A 23903-nucleotide genomic window follows, 5' to 3' on the forward strand; every position below is an offset into this window, starting at 1 on the left:
TAATGATAATCAAGGTGGATTCATTCACAATGATCTTTTTTCATTGTGGCAAAACTTGTTTTATAGCAGGGGTAGGCAACCTCCGACACTGGTGCCACAACCGGCATGCAAAGCCTCTTTTGGCGGCAGAGCAGCAGTGGTGGAGCAGATGTGCAGGGGGTTACAGTGGTGGAGCAGACATGCAAGGGGGGGGGGGTTACAGTGGTGGAGCAGACGTGCAGGGGGGGGGGGGGGGTTACAGTGGTGGAGCAGACGTGCAGGGGGGGGGGGGTTACAGTGGTGGAGCAGACGTGCAGGGGGGGGGGGGGTTACAGTGGTGGAGCAGACATGCAGGGGGGGGGGGGGGGGTTACAGTGGTGGAGCAGACGTGCGGGGGGGGGGGGGTTACAGTGGTGGAGCAGACGTGCGGGGGGGGGGGGGGGGGGGGGGGGTTAGTGGTGGAGCAGACGTGCGGGGGGGGGTTGGGGGTTAGTGGTGGAGCAGACGTGCGGGGGGGGGGGGGGGTTGGGGGTTAGTGGTGGAGCAGACGTGCGGGGGGGGGGGGGGGGGGGGGGGTTAGTGGTGGAGCAGACGTGCGGGGGGGGGGGTTACAGTGGTGGAGCAGACGTGCGGGGGGCAGTTGCAGTGGTGGAGCAGACGTGCAGGGGGGGTTACAGTGGTGGAGCAGACGTGCAGGGAGGGTTACAGTCGTGGAGCAGACAAGAAGGGGGGGAGACAGTGATCTGAGGTGTGAAGGTGCATGAATTAAGGCTAATCTGAGGCGAGAGTGCAGGATGTTAATTTCTTACTACTAAAAGTAGTTTACAGCATTTACGTTATAAAAACATCCTTTTAGTGATTGAGAGTGTGAAGTTGACATTTTTTTTGCTATAAAATCGTCAATTTCTTTGAAAACATTTTTCGGCACACTGTGCTTAAAAGGTTTTTTTCCCTTTTGTGTATGTTATCCCATATTTTTAGTGCATTGCCCATGATATAGTGCATCTTTACTCGGATTCCTGTATTGTGCCGGGATCCAGATTTTCCTGAATGTGGCAATACTCATCGTGCTTTCCATCTTAACCCATCTCTTTTCCTTATTTTTTTACCCATTATTCGTGATAATTTAATTGCGTTATAATAATTTCTAATGTCTGATGCACACCACCCCCCTCGCGCCTTATCCATAATTAACTGCGTCAACTATATTTATTCGTGATTTTTTTCCTTCTCTATATAAACCTTAAGAACATTTTTTTTTTTTTTTAAACAATACAAACAGTGGGAGAGGGATTGGGATCATCTGCATTTTATACATAATTTTAGGTAGGATAACCATTTTTAGCCACCGCTACTATCAATTTCCTCTTGTCAGTATATCTTGATTGTCAAGAGAAGTGAATCAGGAATTTGCCAGGTTTAATAAACTGCGTTGACCCAATAAGATTAGCTGAAAGACAGCTGCTGTAGGTTTAGAGCAGCCTCTCTCAACAGTTTTACTCCAACCTAACCATTATTCAAAATTTTTGGGACTTGCAGAACCCTTGCCCAATCAAAACATCAGGGATCAGCGGGAAAAATGTACCACTTGGTGGTCACTGGCACAAATGCCTACCATACAGCAGAGGGCAGTAGGTGTCATGCTGATGGCCCTGCCAACTAACATTGGCCCTAGAAGTATAAAGGCACCATCAGATGGGAGGCCAATCAGTCACTGCTCAAGGAACCCCTTAGGGCCCTACAGATCGCAGGTTGAGAATGGTTTGCTCTAGAGCTAATAAATCATTATTGCGATCTTGACTAAAGTGTTTCCCGATTATATGCAAAGAATTCTCTCTGCTCTTCTGAAGCCACAGCTGTCAAAAGAAAGGAAGGAAAACACAGGGCAGTCTGCCAAGAATCAAAAAATTCTTTATCAGTAGAACTTAATTATAAACATTGTAACAATTTGTCAATGGAATAGACTTCCTGTGTAAGTGAAAATAAAAAAGAAGTTTACACACTAAACCTTCTTCTGTTGGTTTCAAGGTAAAAATCATATATTTTTTGCTAGAAAATTACTTAGAACCACAAAACATTTTTTTAGTAGAAACCCTAGAGCATAAAATGGTGGTTGTTGCAATATTTTAGGTCACACTGTATTTGCGCAGCGGTCTTTCAAATGCAACTTTTTTGGGGAAAAAAATACTTTAATGAATAAAAAAAAAGAACAAAAAAAAAAAGAAAAAAGAAAAAACTAGCTATTCATGGAACCCCAACAAAAATTCATATTATGTGAAACACGTGAATCGGTTTCCAAGGTGAGTGATGACCTCGCTCGCTGCTCTCCAATTAAGTCAGTGACAGCCACAAAGCTAGTCTGTGAAAATTAGGATTATAAGCTTAAAGACCAAGTTCACCTTTTATAAAAAAATGAATACATGCATGCTTTTGCAGGTTAATAAAACGTGCATCTATTAATCCTTTACACAAAACTCTGCAAAGTATTACACCTGTGATCAGTGGATTGCGGATACAATGTCAGGCTCCTGCATACACTTACCGTAGCTCTCTGCCCTTACTTCTGTACAGGACTTCAGTTGCCGAGCTGCAGGACGTGTCAGCGGATTATAGGTGCTCTGATCAGGGCACTCGTAGTTCAAGTTTCTCTACCCCAAACTCGCTCATCCATATCTTTATGGACCTTGCTTTGTACACCAGTCCTAATCACGTGGTGGAGGGGGAGATCATGGTGTGGGGCTGTTTTTCAGGGGTGGGCTTTGGCCCCTTCGGTCCCCTGACGGGAACTCTTAAGGCATGAGCATACCAAGACATTTTGGACAATTTTATGCTCCAGTTTGGGGATGGCTCCTTCCTGTTACAACATGACTGTTCACCAGTGTACAAAGAAAAGTGCCACAAAACATGGATGAGCGAGTTTGGGGTGGAGGAACTTGACTGGCCTGCACAAAGTCCTGACCTCAACCTGATGGAACAGCTTTGGGATGAATTAGAGCAGAAACTGCGAGCCAGGCCTTCTTGTCAAACATCAGTGCCTGATGCGCTTCTGGAAGAATGATCAAACATTCCCATAAACACACTCCTAAACCTTGTGGACATCATTCCCAGAAAAGTTGAATCAGTTATAGCTGCAAAGGGTGGGCCAACTCAATTATCTCTACAGATGAAGACTGGGATGCTACTAAAGTTCATGTGCATATAAAGGCAGGCGCACCAATACTTATTGCAATATAGTGTATGTCGATCAATCACAAATGCAGCTGTATACCTGACTTTAGGTTTTGACACTACACCGGGTATATTTAATCTGATAAAAGGAGCTATGCGTTTTTTGTTTTTTTTTGCCATCAACATCTACAGAGCCTCTAGTATTGTTAAATGGTATCTAGCCTCCACAATGTCGTCATATATACATACAATGGTGCCAGTCCTCTGGGTTCTTAATGGATTTTACACTAATCAGTTAAAGCCAAATCCTCTGGTCTGGCTTCCCTACCTTGCATTCTCCTGGGAAGCCTACAGAAGCCCTCTCCCCACCTCCTTTCTCCCAGGGCTCTTTTTACACTCGCACACATTGGAGATTCAGCACCTGCAGAGAGAGCCTGACGGCCAGGGCAACTGCAGACAGAGATAAATTGATGGAGGCAGCTAAGCAGCACAACAGGGGACAGAGAGGAAATGCTCTGGGGAAGAAGGAACATTTGAGCATGTGTAGATATATATATCTACACATTGTGAAAACCTGTCAGAGGCAGAGCAGCACAGGGGGACCAATCTGACATACATACAGGAGATTTATTCCCTACAGGGAGGCACACATGCGATTAATTGTATTGAGAAAAGCAGGCTCCTTCAACCAGAACAGATCTAGACATATATAATTCATGCACTTGCTGTGCATCTACAGTGAGCAAGAGCCAAATACACCCAGTGAACAACCGAGTACAGCCATTAACAGAGGTTAAATCTTTTTCCAGCTATTCACAATTGGTGTAGTCTTTTACTGTATCCGATTTCTGCACACCATTCTTTGATGGTCCATTTGGTAATATAAGAGTTGGTAGCTAATGTGGAAAATAGCGATCAAAACAAACCGCAAACTGATGTAAAGAAGTAGCATAGCTTGCCGGCTGTCACTAGCTATTCACATTAACTGTCATCCAGCCCTCTGACTGAGTTATTAATCACAGCAATTAAATCATGAACACGGCCCTGGTGCACATATTGAGCCCCTACCAACAGATCGATGAAAGCAAATCTCCAGAGGCAATTTCTGTTCAGTGTAATACAGCTGCCTATTATTTACAGCATGATGAGGAGCTGGTTGTACTAACCATGTTATGTACAATACTGAACAAGGCCCTTGTACTTGCTCTGCTATACTCCATGGACCTCAGGATAGGTACTATATAATTGTTTCAATTTCTGACCCAATCCTGGCTTTTGCCTCGGCTAGCTGCATGAATGTTATGCTGTGCATGTTGCTCTCTGGGCCAATGCATTGCTTCTGCTTTGTTGTGCGATCTTAAAAGTAAAGCGCAGCATAAACTGTTGGCGCTATATAAATCCTGTATAACAGTCTGACATAGCCCAACAATGTTTTTTTTTTGTTTTTTTTTCACAGTTTGATTAAAAACAAAAAGTAGAACTGCTTACTGGCTATGAGTAGTCACATATTTGCAAATTCTAAGCAAGCAGTGAATGAGCATTAAAAAAAAGCCTCACTGACCCCTATAGCTGGAGTCATTCATCCCCTTACTTTCTCACTTACCTGCCAATAGTGACGTTGCAGTCTGCCAGGCTCCAATAGAAACAGAGAAGGTGCACAAAAAGACCTCATGCATTCATTGTTTTATGCCTTTTAGCTGCAATGCGCTAAAAAAAAAAACTGCTTGATGCATCTTTAATGCACTTTCATGAAAACTCAAGCTCTATAGAGTTCAATGGTAATGTGCCTAAAACGCATTTCGAAAACAGACCTAAAATGCACTAGGCAGATGAACCGGTCTCAAGAGGGGAGAAAGCAAAGTGCCGACTTAAAGGACTTTACTGTTTCTCTTGTGAATTGCTCCACTGTCTACATCTACAGTTCTACTTTAACGTGAGTCGCAAGTAGAGCTGCACGATTCTGGCCAAAATGAGAATCACAATTTGATTAGAAGATCACGATTCTCATGGTGGATCATCTTTCACATTATGCAAAAAAAACAAAACAAAAAACAAACATATGGGCTAACTTTACTGCTTAGTTTTTTTTTTTTATTAATTTACCAGCAAGTGCATTTTCCCCCCCAAAAATTGCATTTGAAAGAACGCTGCGCAAATACAGTGTGACATAAAATAATGCAACAATCACCATTTTATTCTCTAGGATTTGTAACGTTTGGGGGTTTCAAGTGATTTTATAGCAAAAAAAATACTGATTTTAACTGTAGGCAACAAGTGCCAGAAAAAGGTTTAGTGGTTGTAGTGGTTAAACAGGCTTAATTTACAGACCGAAGTTCATCCCTTTGAGCTAAAAGAGTGCCTGTAGACACGGCCTGGCTCAAGTCCACACTAAGCTATAGACATTCCGTTATGGAGCTGGAGGAACTACAAGTACGGTGATGTCACAACACTTTCGCTCCATTGAGAACTAAGAGTCCCTCTGCTGCAGTGGCAGATGCGATTTTATTTCACCCCCCACAACTCTCTGAATGAATGATGCAGCTAAGTAGGTGGAGCTATGCACAGCCAAACCAAATTGAAATATGACAGGAGCCAGTGAGAGAAGAACCTCCAGATTGTGTAGGTGGGGAGAGGTGGACTATGTTTTACGGTACACCCTAAAGACCCAGTACACAATCTGAAAAATTGGACAAACGATCATCTGGTTTTCCTCATTGTTTCACAGCAGGTCAGAACAGAGGATGATACCAATTGTATGTAAAATCTCAAACGATGAAGCCTTTTTTTTTTTTGCCTATTGTGGTTTATTGTTTCTCATCATGCACAGCCTTTCATATCTGATTTTTATTATACGAAAACAGTACACATTAAAACAAAAATTGTTGGTTCTGTTCTAGGACGAGAAAAATGTTGGCGTTTGTCCCTTTGGAAATTTTTGTTTGGAAAGTCCGAATCAGATGTTGAAAGTGGTGTACTATATGATAAACGAATGGTCAATTTTTCTTCAGATTTTCGCAGAATGTGTACCCCACTTAACATGAAACATGGTACAAAATATGGAGTTCATTTTTAAGATGTAGGATGCAGTGCGATGTTGTGTTTGTGAAAAATCTTAATTGAAGTGACTTGGATGAAAATAAATAAATAAATAGGCAGGGCAAAGAAAAAATACAGCAGGAAAGGGCTTGTGTTCCCAATGCACTGCAATGTCAAGCAATATTTTTACCAGTTCTTCTCAGAAGGGAGGCATTTAGTAAGACCAAAGGCTGGCAATTGTATGTTATGGCACGGAAGAATTCAATCGTTCTACTAAAATGCTTAAAACAAACATCTTTCAGCACAAGAAAGAGAGGTTTAAATAGACTTAGAGCAACACAAAATTAAAAAGCAGATGGTGGGGTAAAGGACAAACAAATACAATTTTATATATATATATATATATTCACCAGTTCAGATTAAACTGTTCATAACATAACCCCAGTGTGATGAAAGATTGCGCACCTGATAAATATGTCTACAGGCAAAGGTCTTCGACTTGAAAATCAAGACAAGATGAGCTACCAGTTGCTAATTAAGACCCTTGAATTGTATGGCAAGGGTCCCATACATCCTGCAACCATGGCAACCTAGACTTGCACAGCAGAGTCAAGAATGGTTAACCCTTCATTGCCCTTTATATACCTACACGAACAGCTTGCTTAGTTAAAGCAGAGGTTCATACAAATGGAACCTCCGCTTTTCGGAACCCCCCCCCCCCCTCCGGTGTCACATTTGGCACCTTTCAGGGGGGGGGGGGGGGGTGGGTGCAGATACCTGTATAATACAGGTATTTGCACCCACATCTGGGAGTAGACTCCCACAGGAGTCAAACCCCTTCCTGCCCCCCCACAGGTCTCAGGAGATAGAAGGGACCAGTTAGGACATGCAGCACAACTCACACATGCGCAGTAGTAAACCGGGAAGTGAAGCCGCAATGCGATTGATTGGCTGCCATTGCTGGACCCTGGGACAGGTAAGTGTTTAATAAAAGTCAGCAGCTGCATCATTTGTAGCTGCTGGCTTTTAAATATATCAGAGCTTCCGATGGACAACAGTTTGGATCGCCTGCAGAAAAGGTACGTATACTGATTTGTTTTCTTATCAGGGCTAAATAGGTTAGGGTTAGAATGTTGGTGGCTGTAGATGCAGGGATTTTAGTTTTAACATGGACTTCTACTTTAAGGCTGCATTCACACTACAGCATTCACACTACAGCGCTTTGAACTGCAGGCAGATTTGCGGAAATTTGATAACTTGTGCTTTAATCGCAGAAAACTGTCACCCCAAAGTAGCTCCTGAACTTTTTTTTTGAACATGCTTCCCGCAATGCAGATTGCCACGACTAAAGTGCAAATTATAGCACGACAATCGTGGCAGACCTGCACCGTGATTTGAGGAGTCATTAAAATGAATGACATCTCAAATGCGAGTCCCACAATTTGTCATTTCCCCCCGGCACTGCACTAAAGAGATCAATTGAGTGACCCGAGACATTCCCCCCCCCCCCCCCCCCAAGAAATTTTTACATATAGGCAAGCCTATAAAAAGGATTACCTATATGTAGTGCAGTGACTGGTGGCTGGGAGTAACCTCACGCAGCTCTGACCAGTTACAGAGTCTGCGGCCCAGGAACGAAGAGGGGTGAAGATGGATGCTTCCACCAGTCTTCATTACCATCTACACAATGACCCCTTGATCATTTCCCTGTACAAACACTGCACCCCCTGATCACCATCACGTACAGAAGCTGATTGAATCTGGGGCAGTTGTGCATGGTAATTAAAGTGCAACAGTATTAGTAAATCTACCTCTGAGCCCAGTCAAAGCCTCCCAAGCTAGGTCTAGAGGTAGTATGTACACCGAGAACCCAGCAAGCACATACCACACTCCACCCTCTCATCCACCTCATCTCCTCTGACTTTCTTCACCCCCAGCTTCACCAAGTGGCCAAGATGGCCCCCTTACCTTTCCCTCCCCATCTCAAAAATCGGTCATCAGAGATGTAGTTTCAGTTGACATGGCAACTGGGCCCAGCACTAAAACTGTATTATAGTGTATACTTATGAAAGGGAGCACTGCTTGAATCAAACAAGTTAAATGTTTAACAGTTGTAGCACACTGAAATGTCGCGCCCGCCATCTCCGTCCTATTAAACGAAATGTTCTTTAATAAACAGAGCAGGGTTTGGCACTTCTGAAAACACTAATCTGGAAATCAATGAGGTCTCTGCTGCCTGGGATACAGCAGAGAGAAAATTAGCAGTGCTCATCAATCTCTTATTGACCCATTATGGAGATGGCAAAGGCCAGGATTTTGGTCTGAGGGGGATGGGGAGACTGACTGGTAGAATACAAATTGCAACTCTTTCCTCATTAAAAAAGGGGCCAATGCAGAACAGTCTAAAATCATAGCAAAAAACACCAAAGTGTCAGCTTACGTTGAATCTGATGTGCCGCCACATCAGAATTGGGTCTTTACTACATGGTTAAAGGAAATCTGTATTTAAAGCGGCAGTAAACCCACAGACACTTTTCTTTCCCCCTACACCTGTAAGGCAAAAGGCATAATGAGCTAGTATGCACCGCATACTAGCTCATAATGAAATACTTACCTGATGTGCCGCCACATCAGAATTGGGTCTTTACTACATGGTTAAAGGAAATCTGTATTTAAAGCGGCAGTAAACCCACAGACACTTTTCTTTCCCCCTACACCTGTAAGGCAAAAGGCATAATGAGCTAGTATGCACCGCATACTAGCTCATAATGAAATACTTACCTTAGAACGAGGCGTCGATATCTCACCTGGTCCACGCCAAGGTCGCTGACATGTTGCCTTGCCATGTCTTCCGGGTATCGCAGCTCCAGCGCTATGAGTGGCTGGAGCCGCGATATTGTCACTTTTTTTCCCCCAGCAAGGTAGGTCATCTGCCGGGCTTTCAGCCGGGAATCCCCTGAGCGCATGCGCCACTGCAGTCAACGGCTCATTGCAGGGGGAATATATTTTTTTTTTACCTACAGGTAAGCCATATTATAGGCTTACCTGTAAGTAAAAGTTAAAATTTGGACTATACAACTGTTTTAAAGAAATATGGAGTTTGCAACTGCTGACTCTCCCTCACTGCTGCGACTTTTGAAATCAGCATGGCTGTGTGGTGCACTGCCTGTACCCAAAGCACTGAAGTCACTGGACTAGTATTAGCCAGGGAACTAGTATTTTTAGATGAATAGCTAGGAACGGCAGCCTATCTCATCATATACTATAGAGGTGTATACTACTTAATCTGTAATCAAGGTGATGCATCAAAGCAACAGATAAAAATTACGAGGTAAGGGGGAGCGATGTTAAAATTTCCTTGTGACCCCTCATTGCAGATTAATCCCAACACAATGGGGAAGGTTTGGAACCCCTGTGAGGTTTCCATTACCATCTGTCCCCATTGAGTGGGTTACTCTCACCTCCTGTCCCAGTAGCCAGCAATAGTTCTATGCCTTTCCGATACTATGATAAACAACGCTGATTGTGAAAGCAAGGAGAAATTTCCCCAAAGGTTACACAGACAGCCGTGAAAGCCTGGCAGATTCAAACCATTCCAAACTCTATCCAAAACAACATTTATATCCGAGATAAAGCTCCCTTTAGCACTGCACTCCACATTAAAGAATGCATATCTATTTTTACTGGCACCCTCAATCGCATACACATTCTAAAAAAGCATGCACCTGTCAGTGTAGTCAAGTGATTATTTTGGTCCATGGATATTCATTAAGGGCCTATGGCAGCAAAGAATTTGCAAAAATATGAATGAACCCCAAATTCTATGCAGCTTGGTGGTATACTTCACAGCTCCAGCCTGGTAAATGGAGCGTGAGCAATGGCCAATGGGTTCCAGCAATGTTTTTACTTCTTACTGCTGGTCATGTGATTTTTATAAAGAGCAAACAGTGCAGAAAATCAATGTAATGAAATTTTTGGGGAATAAATGACATAAGCTGTAATAAAGTTGGTCATATGAAGAAACACAAGGTCCTGGTGAAAATAGAGCCTCGCACAAAAGAAGATTTGGAATCCTTTTAGCATTTTTAAAAAGGGCAGGTTCACCTTTGTACACTTTGTTACTAAATTTCAGCTCCCCTATGCACCAATATAGCATTCATGTACTTTTTTTGCAAAAATATCAAAGCTTTCTATTAAATCTAGAGTCCCCTATGCCTCATTTCCCCTGAGCGGAACGGTTCGGGTCGGTACAGTTGGGAAGGTTTAGAATGGTCCGGCCTATTCGGGTGAGCGTTTCCACTGCAAGTCGGACCGCCAGGGGCCATACAGGGTTTGGAAAAAATGCCTTTGACGTGAGAACTGATGTTTTTTTCTGTCAGCTAATCAGTGGAATGTATTGTGCGATGCCAGTAGCTCCGCCCTAACTGTACTGTACCATTTTCTATGGCCCCACATCTTAAGCAGGACCATGAATGGTGAGGCATGGTTCGGTTGTATGGGCCGCTTTCACAATGGAAACACTTAAATAGTGTACCATACCAACCCAAACCGATCTGCTCTGTGGAAATGAGGCATTGCTTTTCTTGTCTAAATCCATGTTTCCGTTAGTAATGTCTTCTTCCTGATCAGACTAGAGGTCATGACACAGGAAGGCATTAACACACACCCTGCATCATCCACCCTTCCATTACTAGGTGCACGTTTAAAAAAAAATGAAAATCAATCTGTGATCACCCTTCTCACTAAATACACAACAAACAATCAGACTGCATAATGGCCGTGTTTAAACACCTAAAATTACTAGTTGCGCTTTCAATGCCATTAATTGTTAACAGCACACCAAACACAGAAGCAAACACATTCTGTTTCGGTGTTTGGCCATACACTATGCAATCTGAATGTGTATTTAGTGAGAAGGGTGATCTCTGATTAATTGCATTTCATTTAAAAAAAAAAAAACTGCATCTGGGAGTGGGTGGGTAGATGATGCAGGGTGTGTGCTAATGAGGTCAGCTGGTTAACTCCTTCCTGTGTCATGACAGTATGGGGGCGAGTCCAGGTGAGGGGATCTCTTGGAATAGGTGCATGATGTACCCTAAATATGGGTGTAATATGTAACATGTTCAAAGGGTGAACTTATCCTTCAAGTCATTTGCATGTATTAAGTGTTTTGAATGGAAATAGATTCAGGAATGACCCTGATGAAATGCAGCACACATTTACAAAACAAAAATCCCATTCCAACAGCAATACAAAAACCTGCTCCAATCAATATATGTTGGTTTTACCAGCAATGGACTTTATTTACCAATGCCTGATAACAATGAAAAGCACATAAATGGATGCTATGGGCATAGAGTATAGCTGAATTTCATCTTAACAGCCAAACAGATGAAATATGCAGATTGTAGTGTAGTGTAGCAATACAGATCCAAAACAAGGTCAGTGGCAACCACTGCCGATTGAATGAAGGGAGCAGAATACGCATCAACACTCTGTGCAAAGCCTTCCATAAATGCTGCTCTGCCAAAGAGCACAAAAGGCAGATCCAGGTACCTATGACAATTGGATTTAAAACGAAAAAAAAAAACTTAATTCTTTCACAAACACAGAATTAGATTACCAAGAGTTCAGCTATAAGGTCCAGCAAGTCTAATATAAAACAAGGGTTATAGCATAAAAAGCTGTGTTCAGCACTTCTGTAATATTTCCTTACAGGTATCTGAAATACTAAGAATTACACAACACAATAGTTGATGGTTTCTCTTGCGTTTCTTTTTGAAGAATGTATACACACTGATGTACTTAGGAGTAACTCTTACCTGTGGAGACTGCTGGAGAAAAGAGGATCTCAGAGCCAACATTGGAGCACTGCAAAGAGAGGAAGAAAAGAAAAGAAACGGGTTATTTTTACCATTTAAACCATGCAAAAATTCAATAAAGCAATAATTTACAAGGGCCCATTGACATTTTTGTGGTGCTGTTGCCCGTTAATATGTAATGAATTGACAATAATGGGCTGCCAGCGCACCAAAATGTTCCAAAAGAGGACATCCAAAAATAGTATAACAAAAATGCACTATACAAACACACACAAGTATCTTAGTGCCAGGGTATCAATTAAAATGAATGGCACAGTAAATTTACAAAAGCCTTTAATCTTTTTAAAATAGTTTTACTCCCAATTGAGTACCCTTTGCACATCTCATCTAATAATCAAGCTTTGTATTGTTACTTCAGGGGAAAACGGCAATGATCACTGTTGTTTCAGCAGCAGTTTGCCAGTCAGCCTCAAGGGTGCGACATTGAGCTAGCAAACACGAGAAGTGATGGGAGTTGTACAGCACAGGGTAGAATACCATGCAGTTATCTGGACACAAAAGACAAACAGATCCAGATGAATATAGTCATTGTGTCACTTATTCCTTTGTCAAGGCTGAGGGCAGCTTTTGAAACTTCAATTGTCTACTAAGCATTCTTAATGCTAACAAGTTAAACCAAAAGAATTTGCATTTGTATAATTTTTTTTTTTTTTTTACCAAAGATAGCAGGTCATAAAAAATAGTTAGATTCCGTTCCAATAGGGTGATCACTTTAATCTGCCTTATGAATACTGGCAGACTGACCTTGTTCGAATTATAAGCAATTGTTCAAAAGCACCAAGACAGAACACACCAGTCAATTATAACCTGCACATTGTGTGTGCAACTCAATCACAAGGTCTGATCGACTTAGTCTATCATTATGCTCAGGTTTCCAAATTGCATCACTCCAGGGGTAGGGGCTCTGCCCGGAAGTCTGAGGAGTTGGTAGTAAAAGCAAAGCCAGGAAAAAGGAGGAATGCAAACAATAGGTTTGGATGCCTAATACAGACATTTCCCCCCATGGTGACTGCAGACAGGCAGGGCTTATACTTTAGAAGTTTAAATGGCTGACATCTAATATCACAACATTTTTTAAAGCCAACTGCTTTGCTTTCCTTTGAACAGGCCTGCTAACGAACATTGCTAAATGGTGAGAAAACAGGCCAAGCCAAATGCACTGAAACTAATTCACTTTAAACATTGTATTCAGTGTAAGAGAAATAAAATGGAACCTTGGTAAACTAGGCCTCCCCAAGGAAGTGTTTCTATGCAAATGGTTTATGGATTTTTAAACATTACGCAAGCCTAACACCCCCAAAATCACGGGCAACACAATGGGTTCTCTATAAAGACTGGTCCCCGAGCAAGACCAGGCTTTCACCTTTTCTCCAACTCCTTAGGAGCTGGGAAAGGAAACCCTAAGTAAGGAAACCTATGGCGTGCACTGAACCAATCACCAAGCAGCACTGTGACAGCAGAGGAGCAAATGTCCAGAATACACCACTGTAACCATACATTTTCTTCCCTCCTCGCTGATGAATTGAAAAGAAGAATGCAAGAAATGTCAACTATGAACTGCTAGGGGACTAGATCCCAAAATTATAAGAACCCCCCCCCCCCCCAATTTTGGATAGAAGGGTTATAATAACCCTCAGTTTTCTGACAGCTGTATCCCATTGCAGAGATTTAACTATACTTCCTGTCCCATAACCAAAACAGGAAGTGAGAAAAATCCCTTGGGGTCCCTCAGGTCACCAGAACTAGTGTCCCCATCGGAAAATTTTCCCTCTTACTTTTATGGGGACAAACTATCATTTGGGGGCTTTCTTCTACTTGAAATAATAATGGTAGACAGGACAAATAGAGAGGGTGACGTTACCCAACTGGGACATAGACCGCAAAAACCCCCTCACAGGTGTTCTACTCCATCTCCACTCAACCCAAAATAAAAGTTTGGCCTTTAGTTACACTTTAAGGCTGACCTGCTTACATTTGGGCCAGTTTGGAATAATGCAAAATATACATATTCCATGCCTGGGGGGCTGCTGTGGAAGCAGAGAAATCACTGTAGTAGTTGGAGCTACTACAGTGATTGTGGGAGTCTTCCAGGTCCTGTGGCACACAGCTGCCCTTCTACATAATGACTACAGGGGCTTGCTAGCCCAGCACTGCAATTATTCACATAATGCCTTGTAATTTTTAAAGCTGAACATGCGGTTCAGCTTTAAAGTGAACCTGTTGCTTTGCCCTGTATGCACAATGTGCGCGCGCGCACACACACACACACACACACACACACACACACCTTTCCAAGGAAATAACTTGAAACACTGTTTGGTCAAAACACATGAGATGTTTACAAGAGTAGACGAGACATACACAAGAGGATATACATAGGTATAAAAAGGTATGTCAAAAAACTCCTCACCTATAGCAATTATATTCCACCTGACTCTCCATTTGTATAGATTTGAAAATAAAAGAGAGAACCCAATGGATGCCTGCTATAACAGAGACAATACTGTACACTGGAGACCCATGAGCCTTTAGAACAATCCAATTATTGTGCTCAGCCTAGCACACATTACTTCATCTCTCTCTGGCGGCTATGGACGTTAAGTTGCACTTCAGGGCTTGCTTTCCATCAGCTGTAGTAAGCAAACACAGGCACCATAACAAGTGCCAGAAAGGCTTTGGCATAGTACAAGAAACTTCCAATTACAGTCTTGGCCAGACCACAAGGTTTATCAGAACAGACATAGAATCTAAGCTAGAGAGTAGGGTGTGAACACAGTGGGAGGGAAAGGTCTCCAAAACTCCATACTTAGAGTGGCTGTATAGGCTATTTTTTTTTTTAAATTAACATTTTATACTTACCTGCTTTCTGCAATGCTTTTTTTTTTTCGCAGAGCGCACCTGAACCTCCTCTTCTTGGGTCCTCTGCTGGTGCTCATGGCTTCTCCTGTGTGCCACCATAGGAAGCTGCTTGCTATGGGGACACTTGTTGAGGGCTCGCTCCTGAGTCGGGCCATGTGCATCCACTGACATACACAGCACAGCTCAGCCACACTTCCCGATCACAGGATTTGATAGCAGCAAGAGCAAAATTGCTCCCACTGCTGTCTCTTTAAGAGGGGGGGGGGGGGGGAGACAGAGACAGAGCAGCACTGCTGCAGATGGTCAAAGTGCTGGATCGAGAGAAGACTCAAGTATAAAAAGGGAGGCAAAACCACTAGCTGGACATTTTTACCTTAATGTAGCCTTTATAACCACTTGAATACATCTGTCAAGTATTTTATTGAACCACTATCTACAGTGGGGAGGACAATAGGAAGTATCCAGATTTAAAGGAAGCCTGAGCTGATAATAGATTGCCACCACTGTCATCTCCTGACAAGGAAAGCTGCCCATTATACCGATTGAAAGTTTAAAGTGTTACTAAACCTAAATACATTTTTTACATTAAAGAGGAAGTAAACTCTCAAATATATATATATTCCCCCCCCCTCCCCTGCAAAGTAAAGGCATAATGTGCTAGTATACACATACTAGCACATTATGTGGCACTTAAATGCAAACAAAGCCTGCGTCGTCCCTGCTGGAGGCTGCATCCATCTTCACTTGTCTTCCTTCTGAGGCCGCGAACTCAGACTGTGTGACTGGCTGGAGCTGCGTGATGTCCATCCTGGGCATGCGCGCAGGAGCCGCCAGTCACGGGTGGCCATTCCTTCTGAGCGCATGCGCCAATGACATCATCGGTGCAGTATACAGTTAATATCTCCTACACGGCGCATGTTTAGGAGATATTTACCATACCTATAGGTAAGCCTTATTCTAGGCTTACCTATAAGTACAATTTATACAAGAAGGATTACAGTCCCTTTAATGCATTGTTTGCATTAAGGTAAAAAAACCGTTTTCAATTCCCTTGTGTCCCCCTTCCCCTGAGTGAAGAGTAAGAGGGAAGAAAAGATCAGCAACATGCATGACTGCATCTATTCCCTCCCAAAGTTTCCTCTTCACACAGCATTTGAGAAGCAGCAGGAGCCATTGGCTCATGTTGCTGCCAATCAGATGCAGTGAAGAGGAAGTTGGGTTGACAAAGTCCTGCTGTGTAAGTCATAGAGACACAGGTTGGCAGCGGGCAGACCACACTTTTACCCCATAGCAAGCTGCTGGCTATGGTGGATGTAAGAAGAGGAGCCAAGATTGCCGCCGGGGACCCCAGAAAAGGAGGATTGGGGCCACTCTGTGCAATACCACTGCACAGAGCAGGTAAGTATAACATGTTTGTTATTTTAATAATAAAAAAAATTATTATATAATAATAAATAATAATAATAATAATCGACTTTATATTCGCTAAACCAGTAAAAGCAACCATATGAAGGAGTTCTGATCTCTGCATTTTTCTAGATTAGCTAATAAATTTGCTGAAGACAGGCCCAAGCAATACCGCCAGGCAAAGTGCATGTCCAGTGTGAGGTCTGCAACAGAAAACTAAAATATTCTTATCCATAAAAGTTTTCCAATTAAAACCTTCAGCTTGCGGACATTCAGGTCAGGATCCATATTAAAACCATTGAAGAAAAAAAAAAAAAAAAAAAAAAAACCCACACCTGTCAGCAGCTAGGCAACAATATATAAGGGGAGCCTTTACAACATGAAAAGAGTTTTACAATTCTGACACCAATTCATTTCTGAGATGGATTTAAGTAACTTGAATGTAATTAGATGTGAACAGCTATAAAACACGGCTGTCAAATAAGAACCAATTTTCAACTTAGGCCCTATTCACATCTGTGCATTTTGGGTTCTGCTTTTTTGATGCGTTTTCATGAAATTGCATGCAATTTCAATGGTAGTGCACCTATATTGCACCGCACCAAAAATGCACTGCCCAGATGTGAACCAGCCTTGTTTTAATGCGAAGCCTATACCATGCAGAAGGGTACATTTGGAAGAAATTGTAACCCTTCACAGGATTACAGAATTACTTTAGGTATCTGCTCTTTAAACTAGATGAATGTCATAAATCAACACCCCCAGAACTGTCAAATTTATAGGGCATAAAAACAAAAAAATGTAGGTAGTTTTTAAGTAAAACTGGAACCACTGACTACCATACTGCTAGGACATGCACCCATGATGATCAGGAAGAGTTTCCATCAACAGAAAAATTCTTCTTTACAAATGTCATGTAAATGGAGAGAGGAATTGGAGCAGATGAGCTGCACTAGTAGACACAGCAAGCACCACTTATCTCAAGTAGGCATGAGGGCAGTTGTATAACCTGCTTTGGATGGGTGGGTTGTCTTGACAACCCAACAGTCTTGACGATTACCACAAACATGGTACAAGAAGGCTTGTGTGTGGGTGAACAGAAGCTCAGAAGCGTTTGACAGGCAGAGAGGAGGTGATGACACCACCTCGCCAACAGTTTTAACCCTGTAAATTCCGCTGCAGGGTGCTTGCCTTCCCAGCTTGAGGAGGTTTTGTTCAGTGGCGGTACCGCTGACAGGGAGTAGAATTTTTGCCACGGCTGCAAAGCATCACATCATGTGTATACCCATGTCCGGATGCCTTTAGTCAATTTAAACAAAAATGTTCAATTGAGCCATCGTAAAATCCTTCACAGAGCATGCTTTTTAAATGCTGTGTTCCCCTCAGCTCATATTGGAGTGTGTGGCTGTGGGTATTGCAGCGATTCCCGCACCCGCAGTTAAAACGCACTGCTCTGTGGAATCGTGTGGGGTTGCCAATCATTCTGAATGGCACCGCCATGCATGTAGAATTGCAGTGCGGTGCATTTTTGAAAAGATGCATGTATTTATTTTTTTCTTGCAGAAACCCAGATATGGCAGCTCATTCACTTGAATGAGCTGCCGTGCCCACGTATACGCGCCACGCAAAAAATGCCAAGGTATGAACCTAGCATTAGAGTAGCTTTATTCAAACCGCCTATAAACATACAAAAAAATAAAAAAATAAAAAGGGTGTGGAACAAAAGTAATATTAAAATGCATTAGATAAACCTGCCCAATAGTAGTCCACTTATAGGGATGAAGTACTGCTGTTGTCAAGTCTAACTGTTCGGAGAGAAATCTCTTGATGTGAAAAAATAAAGTCCAATCATTATCTAGGGGTCTATTTACACTTTAAGGATTCCTCCACATGGCTCTATTTGAAGGACGACAATACAGAGTAAAATACGGTTGATGGGGTTACCAGAAGCCACAGCTCTAGCCTATAAGTGTATAATTGTTGGCACTAAAATTTAACACTTAGAAAATAAATGTCCATATTTGTACAAAGGCAAATGCAGGCATGTGTGTGTGTGTGCGTAGTTTTCTGTAATGGATCTCAATGTACACAAAATAAATTGCGGCTGGTGCTCCTTGGCACCAAAACCAACAAGTTTTACCCTGTACGACCATGCACCATAGCAAAGTTGTGCATTATAATACAGTATAAACTTCCCAAAATGTATGCTTCACAAGCAGATATATGGCACTTCAGATCATAAAGCATGAGACATGCATTAAAACATATTAGGATGGGTTTTTGGGTCAAAACTACCATTACAAGTACCAAAAACAACACTATGTTCTCTTGCCTTCTACCTCATCATAGAATATGCGGTTTATGTGTTGACCAGTTTTGGTCTGGTCAGGGCAATACACGAGTAGGTACCAGGAAGGGTTTGTTATCAAGTGGTGCTTGTGTATGTAGAGGTGCAGTTAAAAACGTTTTTGATTGATGGAAGTGCATCGCTAAGCAGCGAAGAAAACGGAACAGTTCACTTCCAATGGTCAAATCAGGCACAAAATCACAAATGATTATGGTGGAACTAGACTTGGAGGACAGGCAAATATCTCACTGCCCACTGTTCTAAAGCATGCCATCGATCATGTGATTTTATTTCCTGCAACCATGGGTTGGGGGAAGGGGAGCATGATAAGCCAACCCTGCTTTGAGAACACAATGACTTTTGCCAGCGGCTGTCAAACTGACTCAGATCACTTTTCAGAGGAGCAGCAGTGGCTCATATGTAAAGTTGAGGGGTGGGGTGGTAGTGGTAAAGCCCTTTCAGAAAGTGCACCAAACCCACAGGATATAATAGAAGTCTATTACTAAGTGCAGCAAACCCACAGGAAAGCTGCAGGTACACTGCTCTGAACCCACGGTGTGGGTAAACCACAGCACATCAGTGTAAAAGAAGAACGCTACCATTATGCTCAGTGTATTACTTCATACTAAACTGAAAAAATAAATAAAAATAAACCCCACACACCTCTTTGCTGCTACTGGCGCCACTATGGAAACTGCTAGCTGGGATAAGAGGTGTAAATGTAGTTGGCATCACACCTCATGGGACAGGAGCCAGCACTACAGAGGAGGTATCGGCGTATGTGGCTCTTGCTCCCCCCTACTACAGCTCCAACTTTACAAGAAGTCCCTCTGCATTGCACTCTGATGCTCTGGAATGGCGGGTGAGAAAGCCCAGACCGCGATCTACCAGTCACCTGGCTACGATCTATACTGATAGATTTTGATCTACAGGTTGCTGACCCCCATTTTAAAATGAATGTTTGAACATATTTAATAAACCTGTAATTACACACGCAAGTGGCCTCATGCACACTTTACGTCAGTAGTAGACCGATCTACTGGACCAAAACGTGAAGCAAAACAATTACTCCATTCGGTTTCATACTCTAAATTGTGTAGAATAGTAGCAGAAGTTAATGCACCAGACACAGGCAGCTGTCTTTCATCTAAAGATGGCAGAGTTGCCATCTTCTATTAGAAGATAATAGATTTATTTCTTAGGCTTCTAGTATATAGGTTTAGGTAATCTCCTGGCTGTACTATCAAATCACAACTACTGTTCATCATACTAGCCTTTACAGACATACACCATCTGTTTTAGAAATGCCTTCCTGCACATAGTTTCTACAAACGAACAGCCTATGCAAGTCCCAGGAGAGCTGATTAATAGGGTGCACCTCAACATGCACTGCTTTGTATAAAGAGCAGTCACTCAGCTGAGAAACTTTCAATCCCATTCCATACAAAAACCACACCAGATGTACAAAGTCAAGGCAAATGGCTAAGGCTGAAATATGTAAAGCTCATGGGAGGGGAAAAAAAAGGGGGAAAGGTTGAATATACAATGATGCACGATTTTAGAAAGTTCTACTTTTTTTGATTCTGAAATATTGTAGTTTGAAAGAATGCAATATTTAGTGAATAATAGAACTGTACTTAATGGCTGCAGTAGTACTCCTCATTTAAGAATAAAAGGCACCGCCATGATTACAAATGATAAAAGTCTCATCACACCAGATTTCGTCATTCACATCTGAAGACTGTACAGATTTTAATCAGCTAGCCAGGCACAAAATCTAAACTTGCAGCACAGCCGAGTGAGATCCTAAGCACTTCCTGTCACCAATCACAAGACCAAGTGGAAATCTCCCCAAATATGGAAAAATCCACTAGTGGTTCGGTGACTACCATAATATTTTGCATTCACAACAGGGACAAAAGACAGAAATAAAAGCCTGATAGAGATTCCAAAAATGCTTCTATTGAAAAAAAAAACCACTTAAAAAAAAACAATGCAAAATTACAGGTTAAAAGCTTTCCCTGCAATTGGCACTGCTCCCTGCAGAAAGTCAATTTGTCCGTTAGATGGTGCTCCTCTTCCAAGTTGAATGATGACCACCATCATTCAACCAACTTCCTGTTAGAAAAGGCCACACCCCCTGAAGTACAGCATGCTAGTTCACAGGTGCACTGTATTACACGATCCAGTGTAGACCAATGGCAGTAAAAGAACCAAAAAAGGTATGAATACTTTAAAAGGTTCTATTTTTATATGTAAAAAAATAAAAAAAATAAAATAAGAAGGTGGTGGGGGGGGGGGGGGGGGGGAGGGGTTGGAGACGACGACAGGGGGGCAGTAGGTGTGTTAAACTTTTAAAAGGGCTTGAAGTTTAAAAATCGGCTTAATGTTCTAGTATATATTATACAAAATGTGCACTTGTTCTTTAAAGTGCATTACCCTAATATTTTATGTTCCTAATATGTGCCTGTTGTAACATGTACTTATCAGAAAAAAAGAAGTATCCTTTTCTCTTGTATTGCTTCCTTTGTGTGAAATACCAGGGGATCTTTCCAATGTCAAACGGACAACGCCAGGGCATGGAAACGCATCCATTTCAGTGTGGACAGTTTTTTACTTTGGATTCTACTTAAGCATAGCATGTCTGTAACCCAATGGTCAGGCTTGTGCCGACACAGCCCCTCGCATAGCTAATGGCTGGAAAGATCAGTCTGTTGACGTTTCTCTGTCTCCCCACCTCTTTAAAACCCTTATAGAAAGCAATAAGAAACGTCATGTGATCACAATGGATAAAAATTTATAAAAAATATTTACACAAATGTTTTGCCTTTAAACTTAATGAGTTGTGATACAAGGTGAGGGCTCACATATACTTTAAAGATCGCCTACAATAGACAAAAGCAATTAACCAATCAGCTAAGGGCTTCCCAACAAAAATGAAAACATTTCAAAAAGTATGTAGATCTTCTCTTTTAATTTAATATAACAGAAAGTTTCCCAATAAAAACACAAGCTTTATTGTAGGGGGATGCCTTTTTTTTGGAGCGTTTGGCCCCTGTAGACTTAATAAAAAGGCATTCTGGAAGCGCAGAGCATACGATTTTGACGGAAGTGTGTGGGATCTATTACAGAATGAGACCTATCCAAGCTCTGGCCTTTTTCCCATGGCTTATCCTAAGTTCAGCTTAAGCCTTGGCTTCCTTCCAGCTCTTACCCTCTGTAGTTATATGCACACGATTATCCCTTTTTTCCATCTACAAAATGTCACCAATTTAGCTTAGCCTGGGGGCCCGTTCAAAGTTTTACCTTTAATTCGGGGGAAAGACATTTTTCAAGCTGTTACCACTTAACTGTACCGATCCAGTCGCTTGGGAGACTCAATATTGTTTACACATCCTGCTCAGTGGAATAAAGGCAGTGTTGCCAGAACTCTGCCTGAGCTGTGAAGGAGACGTTTGCTCTCTGTTTTATGAGATTTCCTCAATTTGTGGCTGTCTCAACAGTCGTAAAAACAGCTGTAAATCAAAAGAGCTCCACAAAATTGCAATAACAAGCGTCGAACTGTGCTGCGTGGAGCATAACTGCAGGCAGCAGGAGGTGGAAGGCACCAGCTGATTTAATACCAGGTGTGAGAAATTCTTGGCACTGCGGGCCGAGGTGCCGTGTTTGTGATGGATGCCCACGGATGAATCTATGCCAGCTCCACAAGGATGGGGCCTTGTCTCCGCTCCTTTCCCCTCCTCCCTCTGCCCTGTCACAGTAAGGCCTTGTTCCAAGGCTGCCTAAGAACTAGGCTAAGACAAATAACTGGGAAATATAGAACACTGGTTAAAGCATTAACAGGCATAGCTAAGTGTACATCAAAACATGATTATTCAGTGCAGCAGCTCTTTTGGCCTTGAACACAATGGGTTTAGCAGATTTCCAACCATGTAGCTTTGGGATTCTGTTAAAAGATACAGCCTGACGTTTGTTAAAATTCTCTGACATGCCTGTATTTTCTATTAAGTCCTACCCTGAAGAATCATTTACCAGATAAAATATGTCTAATGCTCTCATTCCGAGTCCTCCAAGGACTCAGCCCCAAGAGACACTTCCATTCTTGCATGCTGTGTGTGCACGTTTGTTTGTATTCAGGAAGATGAAGTGAAGAGACGATTTAATTGCAGAAAGGAAAACAGCAGTGACAAACTGAAGAAGAAAAAAAATCTGTAACCAATCTTCTATTTTAATGCCATCAAAAATTAATTTTAAAGTGAACGAGGTCTTTAAAATTTGCAGAAATAATCCATACACATCCACTATGCAACGACCATGCAATCAATTTTTTATTGAAATCATTGCTTACTTTTTCTACCTCCTTTTATTGTCCTCCATGAGCTCCCGAAACGCTCCTTCTTACTTCCATTTCTTTAATGTGAACAGTGCATGTTAGTTGGGGTCACGTGGTGTGTTCTACAGATCCCATAGCCCCTACTCAATCTTGGGAGAGAGTGGCTATATTTCTACATACAGCGTGAACACAGAATTAATGTAGCCACCCTCTAACACAGGGTTCTCCAAATTTTCTGATCAAAAATGGGCAATACTTCAGACTTCAGGAGGGGCAGGACTGTGGCCAGAGGGAAAAGGAAACGCCCCCCATGCAAGTAAAGAATGTCTCCGGCTTGGTTGTCAGGAGTATAAAAAAATAAAATGGTATTAGTGGGAGGAATAATGCCCCTTTGTTGCCATTAGTGGGGTGCCCCATTATCAGGAAGGAATGGTGGCCCAGCATTGGTGTCACTGGGGTGAACAGTGCCCCATTGTTTGTGTCAGTGGGAGGAAAATTGCCTCAAATGTTAGTAACAGTGGGCATAATATTGCATCATCGTTGCTGTTAGCTGGAGAAATAATGTCTAATTGTTGATGCCAATGGGAGGAATAAAGCCTCACTATTGAGCTAAGCGAAAGGAATGGTGTCTCAGTCTCCATATCCATGGAAGGAATGATTTCTCTCATCAGTGGGAGAAATAGTGTCCCAAGGGCCAGATAAAGTCAAACAAAGGGCCACAGGCTACAGTTGGGAGACTGCTGCTCTAACAGGAAGTTGGATCACAGAAGCCAAAAAAAATAAGGAATCTGGAAATGGCTGAGAGCAATAGATGGTAATTTAAAAAATAAATAATAATTCTATTCAAGTATAAATTCTTAACTACGAGCTTCGAGTCACTTTAAACTGAGTA

At 42.2% G+C, this 23903-nt stretch overlaps 1 protein-coding gene across 11 annotated transcripts in view; it reads right to left on the minus strand.

Moving 5' to 3' along the window:
- The window catches only part of FBRSL1 (fibrosin like 1), a 717476-nt gene that overhangs the window by 30980 nt on the left and 662593 nt on the right, over positions 1-23903 (minus strand). For all 11 annotated transcript variants that reach the window (XM_077461733.1, XM_077461732.1, XM_077461735.1 and 8 more), the window contains one exon: positions 12006-12054. In XM_077461733.1, coding sequence (XP_077317859.1) covers positions 12006-12054 — 49 coding nt within the window. The remainder of the gene's footprint in view (positions 1-12005; positions 12055-23903) is intronic.

This window comes from Lithobates pipiens, unplaced genomic scaffold (assembly GCF_037356315.1).
Source record: "Lithobates pipiens isolate NorthernLeopardFrog02 unplaced genomic scaffold, aLitPip1_a1.2 Scaffold_3, whole genome shotgun sequence".
Lineage (NCBI taxonomy): Eukaryota > Metazoa > Chordata > Amphibia > Anura > Ranidae > Lithobates > Lithobates pipiens.